The sequence below is a fragment of the Marmota monax genome, unplaced genomic scaffold, assembly GCF_021218885.2.
Source record: "Marmota monax isolate L192 unplaced genomic scaffold, Marmota_monax_Labrador192_F-V1.1 WCK01_AAM20220418_F8-fsc00095, whole genome shotgun sequence".
In the NCBI taxonomy this organism is placed as follows: Eukaryota; Metazoa; Chordata; class Mammalia; order Rodentia; family Sciuridae; genus Marmota; species Marmota monax.
Window position 1 is genome coordinate 575,251 of NW_026695244.1, and position 14,285 is coordinate 589,535.

A 14,285-nucleotide genomic window follows, 5' to 3' on the forward strand; every position below is an offset into this window, starting at 1 on the left:
TATTTTCAAAGAACCAACTTTTTGTTTTATCAATTTTTCAACTGTTTCTTTTGTTTCAATTTCAACTCTTATTTTAATTATGTCCCGTCTTGTACCGCTTTTGGTGCTGACTTGTTCTTTTTCTAGGGCTTTAAGATGTAGTGTTAGGACTTTTATTTGTTGACTTTCTATTCTTTTAATGAATGAGCTCAATGCAATGAACTTTCCTTTTAGCATAGCCTTCATGGTGTCCCAGAGATTTTGGTATCACTATTTACCTCTAAGTATTTTTTTTTTTCATGCTGATTTCTTCTGTTATCAATTCACCATTCTATAGTGTATTATTTAGTCTCCAGGTGTTAGAGAAGCTTCTATTTTTAAAAAAATATTTATTTTTTTAGTTGTAGATGGACACAATATCTTTATTTTATTTATTTATTTTTATGTAGTGCTGAGGATCAAACCTAGGGCCTTGCATATGCAAGGCAAGTGCTCTACCACTGAGCCATAACCCCAGCCCCTCTATTTTTTATTTTACTGTTGACTTCTAATTTCATTCCAATATGATCTGATAGGATACAGGTTATTATCTCTGTTTTTTTTTTTTGTGTGTGTGTGTGTGTTTGCTAAGAGTTGCTTTATGACATAAGATATAGTCTATTTTGGAGAAGGATCCATGTACTGGTGAAAAGAAAGTGTATTCATGGCTGGGGATGTGGCTCAAGCGGTAGCGCGCTCGCCTGGCATGTGTGCGGCCCGGGGTTCGATCCTCAGCACCACATACAAAACGAAGATGTTGTGTCTGCTGGAAACTAAAAAATAAATATTAAAATTCTCTCTCTCTCTCTCTCTCTCTCTTAAAAAAATAAAATAAAATTTTTTAAAAAAAGAAAGTGTATTCACTCATTGATAGATGAAATGCTCTATATATGTTCATTAAATCTGAATTATTGATTGTGTTAAGATCTATCCAATGGTGAGAGTGGTGTGTGTCAAAGTCATCCAGTATTATTGTGTTGTTGTCTATTTGATTCTTGAAATTGAGAAGGGTTTGTTTAATGTTTGTAGATGCTCCATTTTGGGGGGCATAATATTCATTATTGCTATTTTTGTTGATGTATAATTTCTTTAAGAAGTATGAAAGCCCTTCTTTGTCCCTTTTGATTAACTTTGGCTTGAAGTCAACTTTTTCTAATATGAGGATAGAAACTGCTGCTTGTTTACATAATCCATGTGAGTGATATATTTTTTCCCATCCTTTCACCTCCAGTCTGTGGATGTCTTTTCATATGAGGTGAGTCTCTTGGTGACAGCATATTTTTGGGTCTTGTTTTTTAACCCAATATGCTAGTCTATGCTTTTGGATTGATGAATTCAGGACATTAATGTCCAAGGTTATTATTATTATTATTTTTTCTCATTCACAATTGTTTATTATAAATATTTATCTTTGATTGGTAGACACGTCCAAGATAATACAGTAAATTTACTTTTTGTGAAAAGAAAATAATGTAAGCATAGCTATGACAAAACAAATTTATGAAATAAACACAAGAGGTACACTGTTTCTCTTTATTTGACTTATACAATGTTATTCTGAAAATTATAGTATATCCTTAGTTGTAGTCTAATGTGATTAAAAAAAAAAAACTCACTAATAGCTCACCCTCAATTCTTGCTCCTTATCAAGATAGGGAAGAAAATTCTAGTGATCAGTTATTTCTGAAGGTAAATCCAAGGTTATTATTGAGATGATTTGCATTCCTGGTCATTTCTAGTTTTTATTTTGAATTAGTTTCTCCTTTGACTAATTATTCCTTTAGTGTAGTTATACTTGTCACTTTTTTCCCCATTTTATCTTCATGAATATTTTGTTGAGAATATTTTGAAGTGCAGCCTTTCTGATTGCAAATTCTTTTAATTTTTGTTTAACATGGAAGGTTTTTATTTTACCTTTAAATCTGAAGCTTGATTTTGCTGGATATAGGATTCTTGGTTTGCATTCATTTTCTTTCAGACTCTTGGAATATGTTATTCCAGGATCTCCTATCTTTGAGGGTCTGGGTTGACAAATCAGCTGAGATCCTTTTTGGTTTCCCCTTACATGTAATCTGATGCTTTTCTCTTGCAGCCTTTAAAAATCTATCCTTATTCTGTATGCTAGACATTTTTATTATAATGTGACTTGATGTGGGTCTGTTGTAATTTTGCACATTTGGGGTCCTATAAACCTCTTGTATTTGATTTTTCATTTCATTCTTTCGATTGGAAATTTTCTGATATTATTTAATTGAAAAGATTGCGCATTCCTTTGGTTTGTATCTCTGCACCTTTATCTATCTGGATAAACCTTTAATTTAGTCTTTTCACGTTATCCCTTAGTCCTTGGAAATTCTGTGTCAGGAGCTGCCACATAGGAGCTGAGCACCCCTAGCTTTGAGTGATGGAAATATGGAGACTGGCTTCCTTCACCTGGAAGCAGGTGGATCCCCATCTCTGCTCAGCAGAGGAGCACAGCTTTGGGAGTGGGCTGCCCCTTGTAACATTACCTCTTTTGCCTTATATGGATGGAATGTTCTTTCAAACAGCCTCGCCTAATAAAACCAAGGTTCAAGGTGTACATCTCTCTCTTTCCTGCCTGCCTTGTCCACTCTGTGGAAGCTGGGGCAGAGGAGCTGTCACAGAATCCAAAGAAAAAGCTATTTTCTCTTTGTATGATTTTTTCATGCCAGCCCAGTTCACTGGAGTGAGCCTGGCTGATTTAGTCATGTATCATGACAGTTCTGTTCATGGTTTCTTAACATCTTCTCTCGTGGTCAACTCTGTTTTCAAGATTATATATTCTTGTCTTCATTGCCTGAGGTTCTGTCTTCCAGGTGGTCTTATCTGTTGGTGATGCATTCACTTTAATTTTAAATTTGGTTTATTTAATTGTTTCCTTCATTTCAAGGATTTTTTTTCTTTTTTTCAGATTCTCTCTTTATTGAAGTGATGTTTTGCTACCTGTATTTGCTCTCTTACATCATCCTTTACTTTGAAGATCAGTTTAACTATGTACATTCTAAACTCCTTCTCTGACATTTCTTCCACTTTAGTGTCAATGGATTCTGTTATTGGAGTATCTTGGTTTGCTTGGGGCAATTTGTTCCCTTCCTTCTTGATGTTTGTGTATCTACCTATCTAACACAGTTTCTACCCTGTGGACTTATCATGTTCCTGAAGGTTTCCAGTACCTCCCTGTTTAGGGGGAGACAAATGATAACAACAACCAGCTCAAACAATTTACAGCATTAAACTAAATAGTTCCTACAATGATGTATACAATGTTAATTATCACAATAAATAAATGATATGATCAGTTATTGCCTATAACATAAACAGCAAGTTTGCAAAAATTTCAAATGGTGGATAGGGAGAGAACAGAAGTGATATAGGATGTGATGATTATGAAGGAGGAGGTGAAAAGACAGAAGTAAAAGATTAAAGTAAGAGTGAAAGAGAGAACAATCGATATTGGCTGTTAGCAGAAGAAGAGAGAATCAAGGGAAACAGGTAGGATAAAGACATATATATAAAGCAGAAATTTTTAAAAAGTTGAAAGTAAAAGAATAAAAACAAGGGGCTGGGGTTGTTGCTCAGTGGCAGAGCCCTTGCCTCACACATGTGAAGCACTGGGTTTGATCCTCAGCACCATATAAAAATAAATAAACTAAAGATATTATGTCCATGTATAACTAAAAAAAATTTTAATAAAAGAATATCAAATAAAACTAAAATAAATTAATCAAACACCCTAGTTCACAAAAAGACTAAAACGTAAAATAACTGGCTTCACAAACGCTAGAGATGAGGAGAGCGGGGACAAAAGGAAAATTTACAAATATCCATGTACAATTAAGGTCACAACTAATCAGTGAAAAAAAACTTAAAAAATATTGATGAAAAGTTAAAGAATTCTTTCTGTTGGAGTTCAAAATATTCTCAGCTTTTCTTCTTAGCAGTGTTAGGTGGGGTCTTCTGGAGTGTGATGCTCCACCGTCTGGAATGCTAGAGTGAGAGTTCCTGGAGGCCAGGTTTAAGCTTGATGGGCTCCAGCCTCTTTGCTGAATAGTATTTGGTCTGGAGATTTTATATCAGCACATCTCCAGCACCCACTACTTGCTGGTCCACATTTGAAGACTTTACCCCAGGGATTTCCCCTTGGGTTCCACTCGTGTGGTAGGGGAACCAATTCTTAGTTTCCTAGGTTACCTGCAGACCTCATGTTTCCTTGTCTCATTTTCAGTCTCCAATTTCCTCTGCGCCTGCCCTTCCAGGTTCCTGGCCAGATGTGTCTCTCCCAGCCAGTTCTGCAAGTAGTCGGATTGGAGGGGGAGAGGTAGAGCTGAGTGGGTTTCTGCAACCAGTTGTCCCCTATGTAAACCCCTCTCCATGTTTGATTTTTTTTTCTGGTCACTTAAGCACAGTCTAGGTCATGCTGCGTGTGTTCACTGGGCCTATATTTCAGGCTAAACTCAGGTTTGCCAGGAATTGGCTTCCTCTGTTGCTGGTCCCCACAACACAGCTGCAAAATTGTTTCTTCCGTTGTCCTCCACATGCTGCCTGGAGAGATGGAGGCTTTTTTCCCCACCCACGAACATCCTGCATCAAATCCATCAGGTTTGTTGGGCAACGACCTTGGTCTTTAAACACTCTGTACCCAGACATGCCTCAAGCCTCCCTAAAATGTGGGTTCCTTTAATTCCCTTATCTCTCTACTATGCTCATGGAGGGACCTCTCTGGCTGGAGCTTCCTGCCGGCTGTGGCAGCAGCTGTGCCTCTGGGAATTTTTCCTTATTCAATTATAAACAACCCCCTATGTCCCCTGTCTGCTTTGAATGTCCAGTTTTAAATTCCAGTAAGTACCCCCCTCCCCCATCCCACTTTTATTTTGTTCACCCACCTTGCAGAGAAGCTGCCTGTCTGCTTTCGTGATTTCATGCCACAGGGCAGCCAGGAACATGACCTCCTCTATTCCACCATCTTTGATTTTCTCAAGCTAATAATAATCTTGAGGAAGAAGAATAAAGTTAGAGAGGTATTACACCCCCTGATTTTAAAGTATATTACAAGGGCCAGTGATATGGCTCCATATTAGAGCACTTGCCTGGCATGTACAAGGCTCTTGGTTCAATCCCTAGCATTAAAAAAAAAAAAAAGTATATCACACTCCCCTATTCAGAGAAGTACTATTCACAATTGCCAAGTTGTGGAAGCAACATAAATTCCCACCAAGATATGAACGAGCACAATAAAGAAAATGGAATATCATTTAGTCTTAAAAAGGAAGGACATTCTGCCATTTGTGACAACAAGAATGAACCTTGAAGACATTGTGCTAAGTGAATGTGCCAGTCACAGAGACAAATACTGCATGATTCTGCTCATATGTGCTATCTAAAATAGCTAAACTTATGCAATTGAAAAATGGAGCTGGGGAGTAGGTGAAATGGTCATAAAGCTTCAGTTAAACAAAATAAGTATGTTCTAGAGATTTTCTGTACAACATTGTACAGAATCATCCACAGTACTGTATTGTACACTGAAAATTTTTATTAAGGGGTTATATTTCTTTTAAATGTTCTTACCACCATAAAATAAAATTTATAAAATGATGAAAAAGAATTCATATACATAAAAAGGTCAAATTGCATTTCCATTTAATAAGTAATAAAAAGAAATTTTTGATCAATTTACACTCAGGAAATTTTCTGTATTGAGGTAGACAGAAGACAGAAAAAAAAATTTCTAACTCAATTTTTAATTGGCTTTGTTTGCAATTCTATAATCAGGCAGCATTCTAAAATAAAAGTGGTTCAGAATGTTCTATTCTTCCACATGGGCTGGTTATATTTATAGCCAGATCCCAATTCAGTTTGTAAGATGCACATACCCCTGAATCCACAAGCACAACATAAATAATTTCTTTTTAAGACACTGTTGCAGAAAAATCCTATAATCATCTCCATAAAACCTGAAATTTTTTTTAATAATGTAATGCCTCTTCTGTAATTTTTTGTTTTTTTTTTTAGGACTGGATACCGAACTCAGGGGCACTCTACCATGAGCAACATCACTAGTCCTTTTTATTTTTTATTTTGAGATATGGTCTCATTAAGTTGCCAAGACTGACTATGAACTTGTCATCCTCTTGCTTCAGTCTCCCAAGTAGCTGGAATCCTGGTGTGTGACACTGTGCCTGGTTCCAAAGGAAAAGTCCTAACTTGATAAAAATCATCACACTCCAACGAGTTAGAGGATTTGAAGTTCATTGAACACTCATAAGCTGTGGTCAACTTGAGGAGAGCAGAAGTTTCCTGGCTGGGCCTCCCTTCAGACACTGCCACCCACTGCCTCTGCACTGAGTCTTGTGTGGGGAGGGTAGTTTTCCCTTGGGAGGCCTGCCAGGTAAAGCCTTTGTAATTGCCTATAGTCAGGCCAGAAATATTCCAACATAGGATTTGGTCCTGAAACCAGACTCCTCAACTTCATCTTTTGATTTTTTGAAACTCATAAGAGGAACATAGATTATTCTATCATGGATCCTTTTAAGACACTGTGGTAGAAAAATCCTATAATCATCTCCATAATTCATGGATCCAAATGGGTTGGTCTTTGAGGGCCTGTGTGCTGAATCAGGTTAATAGTCTGAGGTCACAACAGACCGGGGTCATGATCAAGATCACTCCAAGCAGCATGATAAAGCCTCCCTGGAGGATACAGCATAACCCCGAGCTCCAACATGGACAAGCCAAGAAAAGGTAATCCACTAGGTCTACTTTAGAGAGAGAATTTTTCCTAAGCCTGTCAATGGTTTTACTTTGGCAAGCTTGTTGATCCAGGTACAAAATGAGTCATTGCCAATTAAATAGCCCTCTCCTTGGCCAGCAGAAAGGCTATGCATTTTTCTAATATTATTTGAGGAATTTGAGGCTCTGTCATGCCTTTGAAGCTAAAGTAGTACTATTAACAATCTCAGTGAGGGTCAAAGACAAATTGTGCAGGACACTTTCTGATTCAATTATCTCAACATATGCTTGAAGCACATGTTCATGTGAGCAGAGTTAGCAATATCATACCTGGCAATCAATCTGAGAATGAGATTGATTATCTGCCTATTTGGGGTTCCCAATCTGTTTTAGTCAGCTTCTTTATTGCTGTGACCAAAAGACGTGACAAGAACAATTTTAAGGAGGAAAAGTTTGTTTTAGGGCTCACAGTTTCAGAAGTCTCAGCCCACAGATGGTTGACTCAATTCCTCGGGGCCCAAGACAAGGCAAAACATCTTGGTAGAAAGGTGTGGCAGAGAAAGGCAGCTGGGGATGTGGTCACCAAGAAGGAGAGAGAGAGAGAGAGAGAGAGAGAGAGAGAGAGAGAGAGAGAGAGAAACTAAGCTCAGCTCAAAAAACATATACCCCAAGGCTGGGGTTGTGGCTCAGTGGCAGAGTGCTTGCCTAGCATGTGTGAGGCACTGGGTTTGAGTCTCAGCACCACATATAAATAAATAAATAAAATAAAGGTTCATCCACATCTAAAAAATATTTTAAAAATATATATATATATACCCCAAAGGCATGCCTCCAATGACCCACCTCCTCCAGCTACCCCTACTTGCCTACAGTCACCACTCAGTTAATTCCTGTCGGGGGATTAACCCACTGATTGGGTTAAGGCTTTCATAACCCAATCATTTCACTTCTAAACCTTCTTGCCTTGTCTCACACATGAACTTTAGAGGGACACCCCACATCTAAACCACAACACCATCTTACTTGGTATAGTGCCATGTGCTCAATGAATGGGGATATTTGAATTCTTGGAAATCTCTTACTAATACCTACATGTGCATCTTCATTGGTAGGTGAAAGGCAGGTGACAACATGACTTTTATAAAAGAAATACTCTAATAGTGCTGAGAGTATAAATGTCATTATTTACCAAAGGGTCAACCAGCCAAAAGTCCCTATAGGTGGCAAAGTGTATGAGTGGAAGTCAGAAGTTCATGTAAGGCCGGATGGAGTATAGGAGAGCAGAAGCCTCTAGTGCCGAGGCCAGGAGAGCCCCCGTGGTGCATCTCACATCCCTTTTCCCAGATGTTCCACTTGACCACAACTTTCATAGGAACAAGATGGCACCTATGAAGGTGGTTAATGAATTTGGCAATTTGGAAGTCTGGAAGAGAGAGAGAGGAAGGTTAGGTCTACACCTCCTCCACCCCTGGAGTGCTAAAGTGCTCAAGTTCTATCAGATAGTGGGAAAAGCCTTGTCTTGGGATGGTGTTTCAATCCATGTGACTGAGCCTCAGTTTTGTCATCCATAATATGGGAGAATAATCCCCTGCACTACTGTGAGACTCAGTCACAGTTCACAAAAAGGGATGCAGTGTACAGTTGTGGCTCCAGTGTTACTGCCTTGTTTATAAAAATGTACACAATTTGAAGGCAAAAGGAAAAATTCAAACAGGAAACAGGTTGAGAGTGGCAAAGAGAGGGTGTGGGGCTCAGGGACTAGGCCAGATCACACTCACATGACTTCTATTCCAGGCTCACCTCGACAATCACATGAGCTACAATTTCTGAGAACATAGCCAGGGACTCTAGTATTGTCCATACTGGGCCAGAACCCCTTCTCCTTTTAGCGAGTGTACAATTTTCCCACGTTTCAGCTACAGACCAGCTTTGATCCTTTAAGAAGAGCCCCTGTGATATGATCTTGGGGAAGAGGCTGGTCAATGATTTCAGGCTGAGATTTGGACCAGGGCACAGAGGGAAAATCCCACCCCTGGACTCACTGCAAAGAATTAACAGCATAAAATTTGCCGTTTTATTTATTTATACTAAATGGAGTCTCAAATGCTTGCCAACAAAGTATGTCCAGCTTCCTTGTTGGCAGTGGGTGCATTGAATTAGCTGTCATTTCCCTCTGGAGAGGCTGGAAATCAGCACAGGCTCCTTTAAATATTCAAAGTTTCCTGTTGGAGCCAGTCATCTCTGTCCTTCCAGTTTGGGGTGTAAAGTTGACTCTGGTTCTTTTGACTGAGAATTTTTCTTTCTCTTTTGCCAAAGACCAGAGTCTGCCCTTCTGCTGGAAGAAATGTTTTCTTTCACCGGTGCTCCTTGCTTTATCTCTGGTAATTTTAAAAAATCCTGCTAAATTCACTAGTACATTCTGGACGGGAGAACAGAGAAACAGGAAGAAGGGAGCTGGAGGAGGCAGACAAGCCGGTAGAGTGATCGAAAGTAAAAGAAAGCTTCTTCCTGGAGTCCCCGCCCCCCACCAGTCTGTTTTTCGGGGATTTTCTCCCCTGTGGACGAGTCTTGGATATTGAAGCATTTGGAATTAGGCAGTTTGGGGGACGTGGTGACTGGGATGGTTCCGGAAAAGGTTGGATCAGGTGAGTGCCTGGTGCAGTGGTGGCTTCTTCTACTGGAAACCCAGAGGCCTCCCCCTGTCCTGCCCAGGGGGGACACACTTTCTGCTGTGTCCACATCTCCTTGGTTCCTCTGAATCACAGTGACTGCCTTGACACTCTTTGAATCTGTTGCACTTCCGTCCCCACAGTCTCCCCAGCCTCAGCCCAAGACACTGTCTCTGAACCAGTTTGGAGAATTGCAGAAAACTATATTGATCGACTCATGTTTGTTTTCTCTTTTGTTTGGATCTGAGTTAATCATTCTGTGGGCTGGAGATGACTGGAGTCCTCCTCTTTGACACCCACAGCCCTCTCCTTCCTTCTCACCCTCTTGATCTTCCAGGACAGCTCTCTAATGCTTTTCACATGAGTCCCTGAATTAATCTATATCAAAGTGTGTTTTGGGATGTGTATGCTATTTTTAAAACTACGTGACCTTGGGCAAGTAATTTCTCTGTTCTTCTGTTTGCTCATCATTAAATTAAATTAAATAATACATCCCAAGAGCATTGTAAAAATTGAAGGAGATAAGGCCTGTCAACCACTAACAATACTGACAGGCACTACTAAGGTACTCAGTAAGTGTTCACAATTATCTTCACATATTGATATTAGTCCTATTTTAGTTTGCTCATTTCATTTCTTACTTTTTTTTTTTTTAAGTGAGCACCCTGCTCTTCCGGTTCTATCGACTTTGCTGGTACCAATTTCAAACTGGTGCTTATTGTTACGCGATGCCAAGTCTTTTTATTTTTTTAGATTGACACAAATATTTGAACACCTTTTTGGGGTATGGTGTGGTAACTGGGTGCACGTATACAATGCATAAAAATCAGATTCACATTTCCGGCTCTCACAAATACTGAGGACAATATGAGAACATAGTTGGTTCATGGCAGAAGAGTTGCTGGTGGGGATGTGATGCCGATCAGACCAAGCCCCAAACCTTCCACAGCTCCACCTGCCCACCAATCCCTAGCCTGATCCAACTTGAAAACCTTTGCCAACCAACAGGGACAAATGCATTTTGCAGGCTGCCAATGTATTTACGCATGCCTTCCTACACTTTCGCTATTTGAGTGTCTGCAACCCGGAATTCCATGTTCATACCTGTTGTCCCACTACAGAGTTTCCTTTTCTTGTTGATTTGTAGGCAGTTTTGGAATATTCTAGATATCATTACTCCTTCTCTGGTGCTGGAACGCATTCATGAAATATTTATTGAATGAAAAAATTAAAGTCATGTTGGTTAGCACAGAAAAATCTTTAAGATTCTGAAACATGAAGAGAAAGTGTTCTTGGTTATCATTTGGTCTAAATTGTTCATGTGGAGGGAGGAAATGGGTTCAGGAAGTTAAATGACTCATCCAAAGTCGCAGCCAGACCAAAGTTAGGTGTCCAGGATTCCTGACTAGCTGTGCTCCATACACCCCAGCCTGCTCTTTTCAGCTGGAGAAGTAGACAGTGCCACTCAAGCTGCTCAGAGCCAGCCTTCTTCCTATAGTGTTTGTGACTCAGCAAGCAGGAAGTATAGAAGGTTCTGCCCCTTCAGGTTTTGATTCGCTTTTGCCTCCTGTCTTAGATGCACAGACAGTCATAGAAGAGACCTGCGAGGAAGGTGCTGCTGTTGTGAGAGACCCAGGATTTGCCTCTGGTAAGGTTGGCTAGGCTTTGGGGAGGAAGGTCTTTCATTCTAGAGCTTTCTGGGGCTGCCGAATGTGGGATCTGGAGGCCATGTGGCCCTGGAGGCGGTCCGTGTATTGAGTGTTGATGGGGAAGCCATGAGAGTTGTGGGATTTGCTGAGGGCCCCACACAGTATCCAGATCCCCAGGCCCTTCCAGCTTAGGTTGGTGCAGTCCTAGGGGTTTCTGAAAAGTTCTTGTACTTGGGTACAGCTGTCTGTAGTAGGCCTCATCCTTATCCCGGCCAAACTTGCCAAAGAAAAGAAACCAACATTGAAATTTAAATCTGAACTGATTTGGTCGCTACAGTTCCCCACCCACCAACACACACACACACACACACTTTTAGCAGTTCAATCCTTTTTAAGAAATTAACAAAAACGAACCAGCCCAGAAAAATGATATAAGAGGGAGCACAGATTTAAAAAATCAAATGTGTACTTTTGAAGGATTAAGCATTTTACAGGTGAAGTTATAAATTGCATTTGGTTTACAAATGACAGGGTTAGTTATAAATTTTGTTGAGGGTTGACTGCCTTTACTGGTTCATTAGTACCCTAGGCTCAGGGCCCTGGTGTCTGTAGTGTTTGTGTGCAGAGGGGAAGTTTGTTAGGTTCTAGGGAGCTCATGGTCTGGGGGGTCACCCAGAACTGGAAACAGTAGCAGTAGTATCCCTTTAGAGTTTGGCCCTGAGAAGATCTTTCAGAGATTCTCAAGCTTTGAATGACAGACAGACTTCTGTCATGTGAGTTTTGTCCTCTTCCCCTGCACTTTGAGGTAGTTGTCCAAATCACTAAGGAGCTGGGATGCTGCACGGTTATTCAATGAGATTAGCAGGCCTCATCCTCATCGTGACTGGTAAGGCAGTGGCAGAGTCCAGACTCTGGAATGAAAGCCTGAGGGTTTGATTCAACTTCTAGCCCTGGCTCCTTAGGCTCAGACCTGCTCTTTGCTAGAGTGAATCTATTAAATTCTCCTGCTTTTGTAGGTTTGGTTATTTTTAACTTTTAAGATTTTTTTTTGTTTTGTAATTTTAGCCATTAAAATATTATGATTATTAGCCTTTCTTCATTGAATTCCCTCACTGCCTTTCACTTGTAACATTTTAGAATAAAATCTGAACCTTTATAGCATCTGCTGTAAAGATTTTTTAAAAATCTTGATATTTTTAAAATTTTTTTTATTTATTCTCCCCCCCTTTTTCTTGTTCTAAATAGTTATACACGACAGTAGAAGGTATTTTGACATACCATACATACATAGAGTATATCTAAATGTTTAAATATATCTAATCCTCCTAGGCATTTTCCCTGCTAAATGTCATTTATGATTTGATAGAAAATCCGCTTAAAAAGCATTGCCATATTATTGCAAAGGTAATGAGATGAGTGAGCTAAGATGGCCACAGGAGACAAGTGTCAAAACACACACATCATGTCACTGCAGCCTTGGAACATATTATTTTTTTTATATTGTATGATGTCAGAAAATGCTGTTGAATATGTAATAAGAATCTTAAAAAGGTTCACTCCTTTTTGACCTGATAGTATTACTTCCAGGAAATTATTCTAAGAAAATAATTAGAGATGTATTCAGAGATTTGCATCTTAAAATCATTTTAAATGTAACAAGAGACTGGTTATGTAAATCATAGTCCATCCATACATTAAATGCTTTATGAATTTGAAATTCACATTGTAGAAGAAAAAAATAAAGATATCACAATATTCCTGCAATATTATTAGTGACAAAACCTGCTTATACAGCAGAAATGTGATGTGTTCAAACATAATGGAAAATGTATATGAATAAAATATTTGGTAGGAAAGGGAGTGAAAGGTGGGTTGCTTCTCATTCTTGAGATGGTCCTCATTCTCTCTCTCTCTCTCTCTCTCTCTCTCTCTCTTTTAAAGAGCGTAAGAAAGAGAGAGAGAGAGAGAGAGAGAGAGAGAGAGAGAGAGAAAATTTTTTTAATATTTATTTTTTAGTTTTCGGCGGACACAACATCTTTTGTTTGTATGTGGTCCTGAGGATCGAACCTGGGCCGCATGCATGCCAGGCGAGCGTGCTACCGCTTGAGTCACATCCCCAGACCCTCATTCTCTCTTGATTATTTCTTGCTTTATTCCAAAGGTATCTCTCTGTTGAGAAAGCCTGCATTATCCCTTGAATGTGATCTGCATTCCTAAAATAATTCTAGAAATATAGGTATTATTAGGTATTTGTCTTTGGACTTCAACAGAGGTTAAAATTGATTTAAAAATTTAAGAACAGTTGATTTAATGCTATCAAACAGAACTGGACATAGTTTATATCTTGTAGCATACAAATGAAAATAGGTCTTTCAGAGATTTTAAGTGTAAGTACATTTAGAACACATAATGCAGGCACCTGGTCAAAATTGAAGTTGGTAAAACGGTGCAAAGGGGCAAAGAATTTTCAAAAAGCACTTCAAAAATTTTCACTTTCACTTCGCCCCCCACTCTCCCCACATACATATGCAGGTCCACAGCTCTGCTTTCCTCAGGTACCACTGACTCCTGTGTGAGTCAGAAATCCGGGAATACACAAATAATCTGTGAATATACAAATTAATTCATTATGTAGATCAACAAATATACAACCTATCTTCCCATCTTGTCTAATAGCTGAATCGAGTTCCCTTGTGTATGCTAGCATACTTAACCCTTCTTATGCAGATAAACAGTTGTTTTGGGTCAGTTGTTATTTCAACTAATATTGCAATGTAAGTGTACTGATTTTTAGTACACTTATATTTAAGTGGATGTAGGAAATTAAATCAGAATCCTGAAATTGTAGGTTCCAGGTTCATTTTATATTTCAACAGAGAAGGCCAAATTATACTTACCTACTAGGCATCATGATGTGTGCCTATCATTCCAGTGACTCCAGAGGCTGAGTCAAGAAGTCTCAAAATTTAGACTTAAAAAGGCTGGGGGCATAATTCAGTGGTACTCATTGGCCACTGGCCTCAATCCCTAGTACTGGAAAAACAACAACACATTATACCTACGTGTTTTTATTTCCACCATCTCAATACTGTGTATTGTAATTTTTGTACTTTGCCAAAATGGCCTATTGTAATAATTTCAATATGTTTTTTTTTATTGTAAATGAACTTGAGCATTTTAGCTGGGCAAGATTTTTTTT

The 14,285-nt window shown here is 39.1% G+C and overlaps 1 protein-coding gene across 2 annotated transcripts in view; it reads left to right on the plus strand.

The window, feature by feature from the left end:
• Nucleotides 1–9,006: 9,006 nt before the first annotated feature.
• Nucleotides 9,007–14,285, plus strand: part of Casp8 (caspase 8) — a 52,114-nt gene continuing 46,835 nt past the window's right edge. The window contains exons 1-2 of one of the 2 annotated variants that reach the window (XM_046463007.2): nt 9,008–9,413; nt 11,014–11,085. In XM_046463007.2, coding sequence (XP_046318963.1) covers nt 9,389–9,413; nt 11,014–11,085 — 97 coding nt within the window. In that variant the 5' untranslated portion in view covers nt 9,008–9,388. Of the gene's footprint in view, nt 9,414–11,013; nt 11,086–14,285 lie in introns of both variants that reach the window. The other variant, XM_046463008.2, reaches the window with a different exon arrangement.